The 17,448-nt window shown below is 42.4% G+C and overlaps 1 protein-coding gene across 2 annotated transcripts in view; it reads left to right on the forward strand.

The window, feature by feature from the left end:
• The window catches only part of dnah10 (dynein axonemal heavy chain 10), a 313,740-nt gene that overhangs the window by 224,845 nt on the left and 71,447 nt on the right, over positions 1-17,448 (forward strand). For both annotated transcript variants that reach the window (XM_042101375.1, XM_042101376.1), the window contains 12 exons: positions 52-224; positions 335-428; positions 521-688; positions 784-972; positions 1,129-1,300; positions 2,411-2,614; positions 2,734-2,814; positions 2,980-3,177; positions 6,577-6,738; positions 6,915-7,089; positions 7,536-7,717; positions 7,952-8,088. In XM_042101375.1, coding sequence (XP_041957309.1) covers positions 52-224; positions 335-428; positions 521-688; positions 784-972; positions 1,129-1,300; positions 2,411-2,614; positions 2,734-2,814; positions 2,980-3,177; positions 6,577-6,738; positions 6,915-7,089; positions 7,536-7,717; positions 7,952-8,088 — 1,935 coding nt within the window. The remainder of the gene's footprint in view (positions 1-51; positions 225-334; positions 429-520; positions 689-783; positions 973-1,128; positions 1,301-2,410; positions 2,615-2,733; positions 2,815-2,979; positions 3,178-6,576; positions 6,739-6,914; positions 7,090-7,535; positions 7,718-7,951; positions 8,089-17,448) is intronic.

Consider the following 17,448-nt stretch of genomic DNA (forward strand, 5'->3'; position numbering starts at 1 on the left):
ATATAGATATTCATATTATATTTAATTTGATTATTTTGCCTCCCATATTAGTCATTTGAGGAATGCATCCAGAAAATTTGTGATAAGTTGACCTTTTGCACCTTGGAGCTGTACAAAATGATTGTTAAAGGTCTTCCACCCACACCCTCCAAGTTTCATTATATTTTCAACTTGAGAGATCTCTCTAGGGTCTACAGTGGTTTAACTCTGACCAATGCTGAGAGGTGTGTATACTCTCAGCTGCTCTTATGTTTTTTTTCCTCACATTCACATAATTATGCAAATATTTTTTAATAATTGACATCATAGTTGATCATCACTCATTACTTTACAGATTTCTTACAGTCACCCAGTTTGTCCGTGTGTGGAGAAATGAATGTCTCAGAGTGTTCCATGACAGACTCATCAATGAAACGGATAAAACACTTGTGAGTCTCTCTCCATGCTGAGTATTTTCAGTGCTGAGCTTAGTAATTGCAAGCAGTTGGGTTTGAAGATGCATTGTACATTGTCTGTACAGGTTCAGAATCATGTAAAGACACTGATAGAAGAACACTTCGCAGCAGACCTGGAGTCAGCCATGAGAGATCCTATCCTTTTTGGCGATTATAGGGCAGCCCTAACTGAGGCTGAGCCTCGTGTCTATGAGGACATCCAGGATTATGACGCTTCCAAAGCATTGTTTCAGGTGAAGGAAATAAAAAGAATAAATGTTAGAAAGGAAACACTGCCAGAATTAATACATGCTAGAAAGAAAACTTTATACATGTAACTTTGCTGCAGGAAATTCTGGAGGAGTATAATGAATGCAAGACCCGAATGAACTTAGTTTTGTTTGATGATGCATTGGAACACCTGACCCGAGTACACCGTATTATCCGTATGGACCGCGGGCATGCCCTCTTGGTTGGGGTGGGTGGATCAGGCAAGCAGTCACTTACCAAACTGGCTGCCTTTACTGCGGGATGTGAGGTATTGTATCATAATGTATCTTATTTTAAGTAAAAGCTTAATCAATATAACCATACTTGCTTTATTCTGTGTATCATACTGTATCTGATTGTAATGCTACTAATCAAGTTTTGGGAGTATTGGGATCATTTATTTGGTGTTTTTCTATGTCTTAAGGTATTTGAGATTGTGCTGAGCAGAGGTTACTCTGAGACCACCTTCCGTGAAGATTTAAAGACTTTGTACCTGAAGCTTGGTATTGAGAACAAGAAAACTGTTTTCCTCTTTACTGATGCTCACGTGGCTGAGGAGGGTTTCCTGGAGCTCATAAACAATATGCTGACCTCAGGTAGTTATGATATACCATGTCTTGGGGTTTAAACAATTCCATAGTTTATTTGTTTAATTTGACTAAATATCATAAATATTGTGATGAAGATGTCATCTCCATGTGAATATTAGATGTGAGGCCCTGTAGTCAGTTTCACTTTGTGCACTATTCCTTTATCCACTACCACTACCTACAAGCTTGTAAAGTGGTTATTACAGCATCCTACACTATTATTGCCACCACTGGTGTTGTAATAAATTCACCTCTTGGTGAATCAGCTCTCGCTGAAAATGGGAAAAATCTTCTTACCCTTTGGCAAATTATTCAAAAATATATTTTTTTAGATAATCACACCTACTATCGGTAATCCTGTGGGCCTTCTCTGACACACCCGTCCCAAGGAGGTGTGCAAAAGCACTCAACGTTTTCAAGATAATCACACCTGCCACAACTCTTGGCACCCCTAGAAAATGTTACAAACAAAATGTATTTTGCAACATTTTATTTTATGTTAATCAGTGGACTTTCAATATAAAAAAGTAGTCCATGACTTCCTGTTTCACCTGTATAAAAATAAAGTAATATAGAGGTCAAAACCCTAGTCATTCTTCATGGGAAAGATATGAGAGTATACACAAGGTAAATGTGTTCCGTAAGTAAAGGAAGGGCTAGAAAATAAAAACAACAGGTACTCAGCTGAAAGTAGAGTGGCAGTAGTAAGGACACCAGTGGTAGATTGGCAAGGCCTGCTAAGAGTTCTTTGAAAGTCTAAACGTTTTTAAAAAGTTAAAAAATGTATGTATTCATCGATAATATTTTAGTTTACTGTTAATTATCTGTCTGCGTATTCACACTATCCTCTCTTGTTTCCTACTCCTAACACATTTAAACATAGTTTAATTGCATGAAACTAGGTAGGAGAGAAGATTTTATTCTGTCATTTTCGTTCTTTGTGATGCACAAAGCACGATTATGATGATGATGATGATGATGATGATGACGATGAGAAGTATTTTATCGAATTCATGATCAATGTCTGTCTATGGCAAAAAAGATTTGGTCTTGATGACCAATCAATATCAAACATTATTTTTTTGTTGTTTTTTTTTTTCCTCTTTTTTTTTGAAGGGATGGTTCCGGCTCTGTTCTTGGATGATGAGAAGGAGTCTGTGTTGGGACAGATCCGTGATGAGGCCATGAAGATGGGAGTTGGTCCATCTAAGGAAAGTGTGTGGCAGTATTTTGTAAACAAGAGTGCCAACAATCTTCATGTTGTCTTAGGAATGTCTCCAGTTGGGGAAACCCTTAGAACACGGTGCAGGAATTTTCCAGGTACAAGTATATGCATTGAGTTTGTTTATTTATGTCATATAGGTGAAGGATAATCTGAGGTATTCATTGTTTTGGTGATCATTTAATATTTATCATACTCTGTTTCTGCTGTATCTCAGGTCTTGTGAATAACACAGGCATTGACTGGTTCCTACCATGGCCTCCTCAAGCATTACATGCTGTAGCACAGACTTTTTTGGGTATGTCTTTAAGAAATTCATACCATGTGGGTTACAAATTATTAGTTGTCTCACCAAATCCACCATAGTCAGTTTAAGCTTTCATAAGGTTTCTGTATACATGGTCATTGATGTTTGCAACTGAACATTTTCTGTATCCATTTGAACCACCATATTCTCCCATAGGTGAGAATCCCATGGTTCCAGATTCACATGTTGAGGCAGTCATAGGTCATGTGTGCATGGTGCATGCCTCTGTGGGAGATTACAGTAAGAAGTTCCTTCAGAAGCTCCGCCGTAGTAACTATGTTACTCCAAAGAACTACCTTGACTTCATCAACACCTACTCCAATTTGCTGGAAGACAAAGACAAATACATTCTGGGTAAGACATTTTCTCAGTTAATGTTTTTTTCAGTAAATTTCCAAGTGAACTGAATTTAACTGTAAGAGGACCATTAGCTTTTGTTCAAATAGGTTTAAACAATGATTACGGAACATTATTGTAATTCTTTTGGACATTATCAAATCTGTCATCTATGTATGTTTTCTATTTGTGTATTTATGTTTTCCAGTTTTTCTATTTGTGTATTTCCAGTTTTTCTATTTGTGTATTAATGTTTTCCAGTTTTTTCCAGACTAAAGTATTTCTTATATTGCTTGGTATGTTAATATGTTGCTGATCGGATTATGAATGGGCACAGCAACACAGTGGAATGACTAAAGAACTTGTAGGTAATTGTTGGTATCTGTAGAGGCCCGCAACAAGGGTTTGCGGTTTGTAGGGTTATGTTGCTGATCGGTAGCCTCGTGAGACCATCCTAGAGAAAATTTCGCCAAACGAACGGCCAATCAGCATTGGTGTTGAGGCGGGTTTAGGTGTGACGCAATGAACAACATGGTGGCATCAACAGATGAAGCTATGATGAAGCTATGTAGCTATCGCGTACGTTTTATCCGAATTAGAAAGTATTCCTGGGGACGCTGTGAAGCTATGAGTCTCAGGCATGCAGCTGGGAGGAATGAACGACACAGACATCCTCCACGGCAGATTCCAGTCCGTAATGGAGGAATATACTTTCTTTAGAAGTGTAGGGCCTACCCTGAAAACTTGGTGGGGATTGTCGTTGATGAGGTTCATGTCACATACAAATGGTAAGTTTAAAAACGTTAACGTTAGTGACGTTACCTAACATAATTGTATGTTAAACGAAGGCATTAGAAGAATACTGTGTTCATCTGATTGGTTGATTTGGCCCGTCGATAACCAACATAGGTGGTGATAGACAGATGGTTTATCCAATCAGCTAACCAGTATTTTCGCCCCTTCCCAAAAGTTCTCCAACGGAAAGTTCCCAGATGGACATGCAGAGCAAATGCGAAGCATCCATCTGGTGGAGTCAGGTTAGCTAATCGGATCATAAACAGCCACAGCAAAGAAAAGGAATGACCAAATAATTTTCTGCTAACTGTTGGTGCCCGAATTGGGGAATTGCGGTTTGTCTGGTTATGTTGCTGATCGGATCATAAGCGGCCACAGCAATGAAGAGGATCAAATAATTTGGCGATATTTGTTGGTAGAGAACCCATCATGAATGTGGAGGTGGCTGGGTCTGGGACGCCAGATACCACTGTTGAGCCTTCTGGAGGTGTTGAAGGTGGGCCTAATTCAATAAAATGCCCATGAAGGGGGTGCCTGATAACCCCAGTGAAATGCTCTTGGAGGCTGTTGGTGATGTTTTTGTTAGTGATTTGTTAGTGATTTTAGTTTTGATGGTAAATAGGCTTGGTTGTTGATTAGCCGCTGTGTGAAATCCCCTACCTATTGCACTAGGAATTTAACATTGAGATTGTTGTCCTGGTACATTCATATGCTAGATTCATTACATTAATACACAGGATTAGATGTTAAAATCCTTTGTGCCCAAATCCAAGGTAAAAACACATTCAGAAGCCACTGCTCAAGTTTAACTTTAAAAAAGCACACTACCCACAAATCCGCCAACAAATGGTCACAAACACAATACAAATGGCCCATCCAACATCTGTATATAGTATGCGGCATGTCATTGGGGTTATCAAGTGGGCACCCTCATTCACCGATGTTTCGTTAAGTTAGGCCCACGACACCTCATGAAGGCTTAACAGTGAAACCAGCGTCCTGGAGACACTCCCCTCCAAGCTGCCACCATATTACCACATTGAAATATCCATTTCTCTACTCGGGCATGGTCAAGGTTGGCTAGGTTGGTCCGTCCCGTTGATGTGGACTGAACCATAGCCATAAAAACCTTGGCCAACCAACCATCAACCTAGGCACAGCCAATCACAAACAAAAGAAGTTACACAAAACAAATTAGCCAGTTAGCTTAGCCAGTTAGCTTAGACCCCATTGTAAACACAAAACAATTTAGCCTGTTAGCTTACGCCCCATGCTGCCACCATATTACCACAACAAACATCCAAATACCCTTAACCAACCTAGGCATGGTCTAAGTTGGCTAGGTGGGTCCGTCCCGTTGATGCAACACAAAACACAAAACAAATGAGCCAGTTAGCTTACCTTAGCTTGCGCCCCAGGAAGGGTAACTTCTCCTTACCCACAACCATTCACTTGCCCGTTCTGCTGCTAAAGACATGTTACTAACCACCTGCCTTAGACTTTGACCACAAATGCCCAATTCAGACAGCAAGCCAATAGCAGATCTGGCCACAAACCCACGCGCACCGATTTCAATAGGCCTTAATCATGCACTCCAACCTCGCTTGGCTGCCTCCTCTGCTATTTCAGTGTATTTAGCTCTCTTCAGCTCATTGGCCACTTCCACTCTGTCTTCCCAAGGAACAGTGAGTTCAATGAAGTAAACTATCTTCTCTGAATCCGACCATAGAATTATGTCGGGTCGTAGTTTAGTACTCACTTTATGTGGAGGTACCGCCATCTGCTGGCCAAGATCAACATTTCCCAGCCCGCCCCATTTTTCAACTGGCCGGTTTTACACCTGGCCTTCGCGGAACAAGGTTTATCCCCCTGACGTACAAAGTTAATTTGCCTTACCCCTTTACTAGCTGCTAATGAATTGACTTCTCTCCTTTTATCCTCTATTACACAAAAGTGATATATTTCAAAAGTGATATATTTTGTTCTTTTGTTTTAGTCTTGATGATTACAGCTCTCAGCTCATGGAAATCAAAAAAGAGTTTATAATACAGAAATGTCAACCGTCTGAAAAATAATTAACTATTCTGACTAATCTGAAATAGCTTAATTTATACACTCAATACTTTGTTGGGCCGTCCTCTGCATATATGCGATGCGGCATGGAGGCAATCGGCCTGTGACACTGCTAAGGTGTGCCCAGGTTGCTTTGATAGCGGCCTTAAACTTGTCTGCATTGTTGTGTCTGGCATCTTTCATTTTCCTCTTGACAATACCCTATAGATTCTCCAGGTTCATGTCAGGCAACAGTTGGCTGGTCAACCAAGTACAGTATGCCTTGGTCAGCAAACCAGTTTATAGTAGTTTTGGCATTGTGGGCAGGTGCCAAGTCCTGCTGGAAGACAAAATCAGCATCACCACAGAGCTTGCCAGCAGATGGAGGCATGAAGTGCTGTAAAATCTCCTGCTTGACAGCTGCATTGATTCTGGACTTGATAAAACACTGTGGACCAACGTCCGTTTGGGGGCACCCCAAATCATCAGAGGGTTAAAGAGACATATAGAGTATTGTGATTTACATTTCTCAACAGAATGATTTATCTTTCCTGTGTGTTTGTATTATAGCTCAGTGTAAACGCCTTGAGGGAGGTTTGGATAAACTTGAGGAAGCTAGTGAACAACTAGCTGAACTCAATACCAAGCTTGCAGAGCAGAAAGTTGTGTTGGCTGAAAAATCCAATGCGTGTGAGGTATTACTACAGGAGATCTCCACTAACACTGGTGTCGGTCAGTATGGTGTGGGTATGGGTATTGCCACACAGTTTACTCTTAATTGTTTTATTCTAAGCATATTGGCATGCTGTCATTGAACCACATAAGCTAAATAACTATTGAATTGGCCTGTGGTTGGTTGACTGGTTGAGTTTACAGACTTAAATAAAGAAAGGTTTTGTTCAATGCAGCTGAGGAGAAGAAAAAACTGGCAGAGGATAAAGCTAAAGAGATTGAGGAGCAGAACAAGGTGATTGCAGTGGAGAAGAAAGATGCAGAGAGCTCTCTGGCTGAAGCCTTGCCAGCCTTGGAGGCTGCTCGCATTGCTTTGCAGGACCTTGACAAATCTGATGTTACTGAGATCAGGTAGGAGTCACATCCCTGGAGTCAATATTCCATGATGAAAATATTCTGTCTGGGTTTTTAGAATAATCATTGATCCTTTTAAAGTTCCGTTAAGCTGCTCGAGCAAGCCACTCGAGTTCACTTGCGTGTCGTGCCTAACATCGCCCCTTAGCTGTTGTAAAATCAGTGTAACCTACGGCCTCGCGGGGCTTATTGCTTAAATAAAACATTAATAAAAAATTGCTCGTGGGGGGAGGGGTGGGGGGGGGATCATGAGGTCTATATGCAGAGCTCTCACAAGAGCTACAAAACTCATTCACTAATTCTCTATAGTTATTTAAAAAGTTCTCACGCAGTTAGTAGATCATTTATGGCTTCATTTGACCACTATCAGCTGTTGCTTTAATGTTGCTTTTTAACATGGTCAACGTGGCAGTTTGCTTTGCATTCTCACTCTGTATGTACAGATCCTTTGCCAAACCACCTAAACAGGTGCAGGTGGTATGTGAGTGCATCCTTGTTATGCGTGGCCACAAGGAGATCAATTGGAAAACAGCTAAGGGTATGATGTCCGAGGCCAACTTCTTGCGTTCTCTGATGGAAATGGATTGTGACTCTATCAGTGCTAGCCAAGTCAAGACTGTTCGAGGTGAGATACACTCAGAATAGTTGAGTTTCCTTGAGGTGGTGATTGTTATGTAAACACATAGAGCCATGCCTTTGTATAATATTACAGCAGTTACTGTTATGAACACAACTGTACATGCTCTTGTTTTAGTACAGATAAATGTAGCGTTTGTATAGGTATGTATGACAGAAGGGCTTCTTATGTTGGAGCAAATCTACCATGTTTTTTTGGTTGTTTGTTCACATTCTCCACCAGGCTTCTTGAAACATCTAAACACCAGCTCTGAGGAAATGCAGGCCATCAGTAAAGCTGGTTCAGGGATGCTGAAGTTTGTGGAGGCTGTCATGGGCTACTGTGATGTTGCCAGAGAGATCAAACCAAAGCGAGAGAAGGTGAGAAACTACCAATCAATTACCATGAATTGGCTAAAAATCGATAACAGATGTGTGAAGATTACAACTGCTTGAGATAATAAAAAAAAATGAATTGTGATGCAATTTTTATTCAGAATAAGCTTTTGATCTCACTTATTCAACGTCAGATGTCAGTACGTGTTCAGTTGAGACGGAACGAGAGAATTTTGAAATGGGTGTACCGCCCAGTGTACCGCCCAGCGTTTTAGTGCTCTCCCCAATCCCAGACGTTCACATTGCATGTTTGTTTGTAATGGATGCAAACGCGAGATACGCACTTGACGGCAATGAGTTGTTAACAGACATGAACCAAGACATATAGCCCAGCAGCAATCTAGGGACTGTTTGTTATTTATTGAAGGGGCCACCGGAGGGATTTTGAGTGATTCAGTCAAAAGTTGCATGACCCTCCCTTGCCTGCTAGAAATTGTTCAATGACCCTCCGACAGAATTGTCAAAAAAGACATGACCCTCCCCTGCCAGTTGTCGCTGTCTTCCGCCCGCGCTTTGCGCCACAAAGACACACTGTGATAACGTTCTTAAATCAATCTTTCCCGGGAGCTTGCATGCTACCAGTCCTTCCATTTCAAATGTGTTGCACCTGTTTGCACATTTTCACAAATAATCATATGTGATTAATAATGTGACAAATAATCCCTGTGCAAGGGGACCGAAACAATGCATGCCAACCTTTTCCGTGTTTATCACGTATTTTAACTTTCCCCCCACTGTCTTGCAGTTTTAATATTTTCCTGTAGAATATCCCATATTTTAATACTCTCATAACATTAGCCCTGCCATCGGGCCTGTCTCTGTGTTGCCCTGTTGCTTACCCCCTAACCCTTCCAACAAAACAGATGTCTTCAAATCAGTGATGTTAACCTATTTAAGTTTAACGGCGTGATTGTCGTGAGAGCACGATTCATTGGCGCTTGCATGTTCGGCCGTATGTCTACGTGCGCACCTGCCTACCATCAGGCTACTCAGCTACTAGAGAAAGAATTTCCCCTGTTTGTATGTTCACTCCAAGTTGGCCTACCATAACTTACCAACTCTGCACTGTAGACCCTAAACTGGCTATTTATATTTTTCTGTGAAATAAGCAAATGTATTTGTTCAACTTTATGAATCAGAATTCACTGCACTAGGCTACTTGGAACGTAACACATTTTTGTTTGCGCAGGAGAGAGAATGACAGCGATTAACAAATTGTTGTTGCTGTTTACCAATAAACACTATATATTTTTGCAAACAACAAAAACAGAAAGGATGGAGACAGCAAAGGTAGAGATTGGGCAGGAACAAGGTCAATTGGTAGATATGCTTGCCGTTAGGAGCTGGATGTGGATGCATGAAGCACAAGTATGCTTTACTAATGTTAAGCATGCACGTTGTTTAACGTTACACGGTATACTAAAAGTAAGCCAAAGGTAAATGTAGCCTTTTTAGGGCTGTGTAAAGTTGACAAAATTACTTTAATATAGGCTGTTAGGCGTGAATAAAGTAGGCTACTTTGTTGCTACAACCCTTCCGACGTTAATGGGGACGATGTTGACATTTTCCCGTATTGTGGGTGAGAAACCCGGGGCATCTCCCTTATTTCCAATGTTCAATGTTGACAGCTATGGAACGAAAGAGAACGTAATATGGCGCCAGAAATCACATTCCTTCTAGAACCTTTGCTAGTGCCTATGTCCCTCAGTCTCCAATGAGTCTCTACGAAAGCCGCAGCATGAGGCCTTTATTTTGCTACTCTGCAAGAAAGAAGGAAATGAGGGGTAAACGTGGTGTGCAGAGAGGGGTGCCCGAAGTGTGAAGACTGAGACTGAGAGCTACATGGAAAAATATGCACCTAGGCCACTTTGAAATGTTGCTGTTTTCATGATTACCCTCCTACACTAAAAAAAGTTGGGTGACCCTCCCCTCAACAAAGAGTAAAAAGACATGACCCTTCCCTATTTTCCTCCGGTGGTCCATTCCATAAATACCGAACGGTCCCCTATCTAAAATAACACATACTTGAAGTACCATTCATGATATGTTGTCAAATATTGAAGTCGTGGGAAGTTTATATAATTTAAGCTGTAGGATGTTTCATTTGTCCCAGCCAGGAGGGACGACTGAAACAAAACACACGTTCGACTTCTCCTTAAAAACACTTGAACGGTTTTGTTCAGAGCTATACATGCAACTGCATTTGACAGATGTATGTTGCTAGTGACAAAATATTAATTTTCAGTGTTTTACGATGTCTTTGTCATGGGGAAGTGTTTTTTCCCATGCATTTATTCTAGGCTACTGTCAGTGACTGCCACAAGAGAAGCGGGTTCTGTGTTGCGTTCATTTCAGTGACTGACGCGAGAGAAGCGGGGTCTGTGTTGTGTTGCGTTGCGTTGATTTATTTTCATTGGGCATGCCCTGCCGTGCCGTCCACAGCTCTTCAGTTCCGACAGCCGAAATTACTCCTTTTGAAACTATGAGTGCAGGCCGCGCGTTTGTATGGTTATATTGTGTAAGATCCGACAGAGTCGAGAGATAGCGGTAGTAAACAAACTCTTTACTTAGAACTTGACCAAAATAATCACAACATGCACAACTTAAGTGCTACCTCCAGTTCCCCAGTTAAAACATAACATCACATCCCGTTACTTTTAGTCTCACCTCGCGAGAGCCCCCCCCCCCCCCTCATTAAGGACTCACCAGAGAGCATGCACCTAAACATAAATCTCAATACATTACACCCCTTTCCCCCAGTCAACAAAATCAGCCAAGTGGCGTGGAGGGTGACGGTCTCTTGCCGGACGCTGTAGAGGGGTAGTGGGTTCAGGAATCGTCACAAGACCAGGGGGGTCTTCAACAGACCTGCTGGTCTCGGGTTGTGGTGTTTCGGCTGAGGTATAGACTCAAGCAGCCCATCCTCAGGTGACTGCTGTCCAGGAACGATGGATTCTCCAGCGACCACATCCGTCCCTGAAATCACTCTACCACGCAGCTGATCCACGTGGCGTCTGTGCATCTGTCTGTCAGGAGTCTGCACTCTATTTGAAACTGGGCCCGTAGGTTCTAGTGTCACACCAGGGATCCATTTGTGTCCCCCAGTGTAGCTCCTCATGTACAACGTGTCCTGTGGTCTGAAGCATCTACTTGGGCCTTGAAGTTTTCCTGCACTCACTTCCTGCTTGTGGTGCATCTCATTCTCATAGTCAGGATGAATGCGATCAAGGGCAGTGGTGAGACGCCGGTTCATGAGAAGTTCGGCAGGGCTCTTTCCTGTCGCTGGTATGGGGCCGTCGTCACTGGTCTGATGCCATTCCGCCTGGCAAACTCTTTGAATTCTTTTGACGTGAAGGCAGCACCATTATCAGAAACAATGACGTCTGGCAACCCGTGAGTTGCGAAGAGGAGTCTCAACGTGCTGATCACTGCAGAAGATGACATTGAACTCACCATGGCAACCTCTAACCATTTAGAGTGCACAATTATGAGAAATGTCTTCCCTTGGAATGGACCCGCAAAGTCAATGTGTAACCGGGACCATTTCTTAGTTGTCCACTCCCAAGGGTGTAGCTGTGCTGTTGGTGGTGCATGACGGGATCTCTGGCAGGTTTTACAGGATTTTCTGTCTGCTCGATTGCTGAATCCATGCCCGGCCACTAGGCATAACTTCTCCCCAGACCCTTCATATGCACAATGCCTGGGTGTGCATCATGCAGCATGGCTAGTACCTCCTCCCTCACCAGGCTGGGAATAACCACACGACTTCCCCACAATAGGCAGTCCTTGTGTGCGGACAGTGCATGGCGCCGGGTAACAAATGGCTTGAAACGGCTGTCAGGTGTGTCCATTGGCCAGCCATGCAGGACCCAGCGCAATACACGGGACAGAACGGGATCCTTCCGAGTAAGTACAGCAATGTGTTTTGCATGCAGTGGGGCTTCAGGTGCCATTTCCAGTAAGAGTACCTCCATGGGGGGCGGAGTCTCACAAATGGCAGTGGGCAGTGGTAAGCGGCTGAGGGCATCAGCATTTGCCAGCTGTTTACCAGGGCGGTAGCACAGCTCGTAATCATAGGCCCCAAGAAGCACACTCCAGCGAAGCATGCGTGGGGACAGGACAGGTGGCATGGGCTTAGAGTGGTGTAGCAGGCCCAACAGCGGTTTGTGGTCAGTAAAGACCATGAAGTGGCGACCAGCGAGGTACTGGTAGAATTTCTGAACTGCGAAGATGACCGCCAAGGCCTCCTTATCTATTAGGGCATAATTTCTTTCTGTGGAGGATGGTGTCCTTGAGGCAAAGCAGATGGGAGCCTCCCGGCCATCAGATTCCATATGGAAAAGTAGCGCCCCCAATCCATAGGGCGAAGCATCACAAACAACCGCTAATGGCTTTGTCTCATCATAGTGCGTCAGGATGGTGGCCTTGTTTGGCAAAAAGCAGCTGAAAAATTGAGTAGGCCTAGGAATGATTGAAGCTCTGTTTTGTTCCGGGGCGAGGGCGCCTTCTGAATGGCCTCAACTTTCTCCATAGTTGGACATACACCATCCTTGTCCACATGAAACCCTAAAAATTCAACTTGGCTGGCAGCGAACACACTTTTCTCCTTTTGCAGCCGCAAACCTGCTTCTGCAAATCGTTCCAGCACTGCACGAAGACGTTTATTGTGCTGGTCCACAGTCTTACCAGCTATTAAGACATCATCCAGGTATGGTTGCACCCCTGGTATACCAGCGAGGAGGGTATCCATAAAACACTGGAAGACTGGACACAGCTATCTCTGTTACAAAAACGAGCTGGTAATCGCTCGTTGAAGAGGGAACTATGATAAAAAGATTGTTTTCCTAAAAGCATGGAGTTGACGAAAGAATAAACAAGCAATGTCACGTTAATGTTAAATAACCTACCTATCTGAACACTAGGTGGCAACGTTGTATTACATTTCACTAGTGTAGCCTACAGTGGGCATCGCTTTCAAATGACCACTTCATTCGCGCATTACGCGGCGTGAAGCTGCGTGAAGCTTTAGTACCACTTTCAGCCACTGTGCGTCGCTCTGCCACTGTACATCGCTCTGCCTGCCGTCCCTTACATAATTATTGCCGAGAGTAATCCCAGCCTACGAATTCAATAACAAAATAAATCATGCATAATTAAACATTACCTCGATTTAGGCTACTTGGGTATGGCTTAAGGCTTGACTACACGGTGGTAACGAAAATCGAAATAGAAATTTGCTGTCTACATTATTGTCAATGTTGGGGTTAACGCAACTACGCAAATCAAAACAGTGGTGTGATAATTGAGCCAGTAGAGAAATAACTGTTCAGAATTAATCTGTAGCCTTGGGTAGGCTTCTGCAAAAAAAAATGTTGTTGCCGATTTAATACTATCTGGCGACGTTTTTAACAGGCTACGCAATAGAGGCTTAGACAACTATGACCCACGTTTTGGTTTCGTAAATTAATTTGCCCTACTTCTTGACTGCAATGTAGTCAATTGACTGCTTGACATGTCATTTTTATTTGTCTGTACAATAAACAAACACATCTGCTTTATGCCGCAGAATTACATTCATATTTGGCTGACTGCAGACGTGCCACTTCCCTCCCATATTCCAAGATTAAGATAGTATGAAGTGCTTTTTGTATAGGCTACTATCATAAAAAAAATAGTTAAAACGAATAGCTATTTGCAATTTGACAAAATACTGGTCCTCATTTTGCGAATGCGAGGATGATATGAGCCTGTTGCATTTAGTTAGATGTCCGAGTCACGCATAATGTTTGAAAACCACTGGCTCGTAATCACAATAATTTAACACACGACAGTTGGATAACCTACTTCATCATGTCCCCATGGCTACATTTTTGTGAGTAGCATAGAGATCGTTAAAAACAATAAAGTATGGCTCTCCGTTTGGGACATCGAAAACTTATATTTTTAATAGACTACCGTCGAAGATGCTGACTTGCAAAAGCCTCGGGATAACACGTTATCTCCACTATCATCAGTCATGCCCCTTGATCAAAGTGGGGAATGAAATAAAAGTTTGAGAACCACTGGCTTAACAAGTTACCTACAGTCCAGAACACAGAATCTGTTGCAATATTCTGATGATCGGAGATGATATCGGCAAATGTTTGTTTTCCAAAGTAAGAATTTCACTTCACCATGCACCTTCGACAATGAATAGCTCATTACACTTGTTACTCATTACAGGTACTGTTAAACGTAGGCCTACCTGGTATCATTACAAACATTATTCTGTGTCCTAAAACTGGCATATTTTATGGCATTGTGTCATGTAAGTTCGTTGCAAAATCTAGAGAAATGTGTGAGGTGGTCAGCGGGGGACAATTGAGACACACATTGGATTGTGTTATTACTTGAACATTCCACACTATCCACAGCTGTGGTAGGCCTATCAGGGGCAGGAGGATTACTGTCAGCGCAGGCTTTATATAAAATTCTTCAACAGAAGGCCTCGAATGTTGTCTTGTTTGTGGAGCGCTTTGCTTCGCTTCTGTAATTTCGGCTTCATTGAAAATGAGGGCTTCCCTCAATGACCCTCCGAGAATAAATAAAGGTTGAATGAATGAATGAATGAAGGCTTGCCCAAAATAAAGGCATGTGGTTTGCGCAGCCTACAGTAAATAACAGACCCGCCAGAATGTGCGTTATGATGCTTTTTTACGAGCAAGATGTTTTTGGTACGCACACTGCATGTTCTTAAATAACAATGATCATCAGTAATATTCGACCACCTTGATTGGCTGATGATTGTAACGCGGGCATGATTCCAAACACCTCCCTTACGATGATGAGTGACAGGTCTCAGAATGCGTGCGCTACACAAGGACGGAAGATGATGAATAACTGGGGCCGTAGGCTATTCACAAAGGCTTTTATCTTACTACTAGGAGTAGGCTACTCCTAAATCGCACTTAAAGATTTTAGATTGGAGTTTTCTCTTAAAAGTTATTCACAAAGCCTTTCAGACAACTCCTAAACTAGGAGTGAGTCTTCGTGGCTATGGATGACGTCATTACTCATGCACGAGCTTGACTGAAGTGACCACCTTGATTGGCTGACGATTGTAACGCGGGAATTCCAAACACCTCTCTTCCGATGATGACAGACAGGTGACAGGTCGGAGAATGCGTGCGCTACACAAGTAGTGCGAAGGACGGAAGATGATTAATAACTGAATAAAAAGGCCTAGCCTAAATGAATAAAGAGTAAGGCAAAACAAATAGCTTAGTAACCTAATGAAACATAGGCCTATGGATTGATGCAGTAGCCTACCTTTGCAACATTATTAAATTAATCTGTCACCATATCCCTAGGCTACGTTTGCAAAGAGGAGAACATTTTAATTTGATTCACAATGAAACGTTACATTTCATTTACATGTTAACAATGAGTAGTTTTGGTTGTTCTTGGTGGCATTATTGCCTCCCTTTTATGAATGCAAAATTGTTCCCTCGCGATTGGAAGCTCCTGTTGCGCATAGGCTATTTCAAAACATCGCAACGTAAAATGCCACAAAAAAGCTGTTTATGAATAGGTCTTAGTGAGTTAGGAGTCCTCTCGACTTAAGCTGTCCCAGACTTAGGTGCTACTTTTAGGTCTAAAATGCTTCGTGAATTACTTTTTGTGAAAAAATTAGGAGTCCTAAAGTTAGGAGTGACACGCCCATTATTTTTAGGAGTTGCTCCTAAATTCGCCAGTTAGGAGCTACTTTTAGCCTTAAAATTCTTTGTGAATATGGCCCCTGAATAAAAAGGCCTAGCCTAAATGAATCAAGGCAAAACAAATAGCCTAGTAGCCGGATTAACCCTTTAGGCGCCAGAGGTTTTTTTCCGAAACGATCAATTTTGACATCTTCATTTCAAAAGGCTATATCTTAAAAGTGATAAGAGATAGAGACTTTCTGTAAATTAGAGAAATATTAAGGATGACCCAAAGTTTATGTAGAGATTAAATGTTTATATCTAATTTGCATATTATGACGTCATATGGTGGCGGCCATCTTGGATTATAGAATTTTCATGAAAAGTCGCATGTTTGAATGATAAAATGCACCACTTCTTTCCCCCCAAAATGTCCCTCACCTTCTGTATGCTATATTGCACAATACTGAATGCTCAGGTAAATAGTAAGTAGTGAACAAACTGTGTAAATCATTACTAATAAATGGCCGAAACAAACCAAATGCATGTAGCAGTAGACTGGCCTTTTGCTGTAGAGATTTTCCATTTACTACATACAGTAGGCACTCTGATTCCATGTATGGGGCACATATAGATTATTCAGATGACACACAAACACAAGTAGACAAGACCTGTTAAGTTCAAAAGCTCATTTGCCACGGCAAGGCACAGATCAGGAGTGAGATGACGAGACAAGACAAGAGACAATGTTAGTATTTTTTTTCTTTTTGTTGTTTTTGTTGATGTTTTTTTTTCTTAGCTGACAAAGACACACACATCACAAGGACATGAACACACAAAAAGGAACACATAGTGTATGTCCTAAATGATCAGGGAAATAGATAGCAAATCAACAGTGTAAATCATTACTAATAAATGGCTGACATTTTTTTTTTTTATGTAGCAGGCCTTTTGTTGTAGAGATAATGACTCCCTATCCATACAGGGCCGGCATTCCCATCATCTTGTGATAGACTATGCATGACCTAATGTGTGTGTGTGTGTGTGTGTGGGGGGGGGAGAGGGAGAGGGAGAGAGCGTGTCACCACCTCCACCATGCGAGCAGCATGGCCAGATCTGCCTCGCGCGCGTCGAGTGGAGAGAATTTGCGCAGCTCGGACTAGGCCTACTGTCATTCTCATTGCGACTCCCCACACTGCCACTACGTTCCCCCCTAACTCTCCTATGAGCACTTCGACCTCGTCTAACATACCCAGTCGCATTAGACAAAGGCTCCACCACGTTACTGTCGCCGCGATTGTGGAGAGGCAAAAGACAGAAGCTAGCGCTATTAGGCTACCTCCAGCCTTGTTCGCCACACCACTAACACCCTGCTAACTTCCCGATGAACACTCCGAACCCGTGAAACATTATTCCCACCAGTGACATTGGGCAAACGATTCAACGTTTGTGCTTGGTGTAAGCTAAACTATGGAGTAAACTCTCACTTTGTCCAGCTGCATCATTGAAGGCAGGGACGCATCTGAAGCCTCACTAAACGAATCACCGTCATTTCCTGAAGGCAGATATTCCCCTTCAGAATCAGGGTCCGCGAATAGAAGACCCAACACTTCATTTCAGGTAAACTTTTTTGATGCCATTAGACGATAATCTAATGCAAATACTCGCT

The sequence above is a fragment of the Alosa sapidissima genome, chromosome 8 (assembly GCF_018492685.1).
Source record: "Alosa sapidissima isolate fAloSap1 chromosome 8, fAloSap1.pri, whole genome shotgun sequence".
NCBI classification, from domain to species: Eukaryota; Metazoa; Chordata; class Actinopteri; order Clupeiformes; family Clupeidae; genus Alosa; species Alosa sapidissima.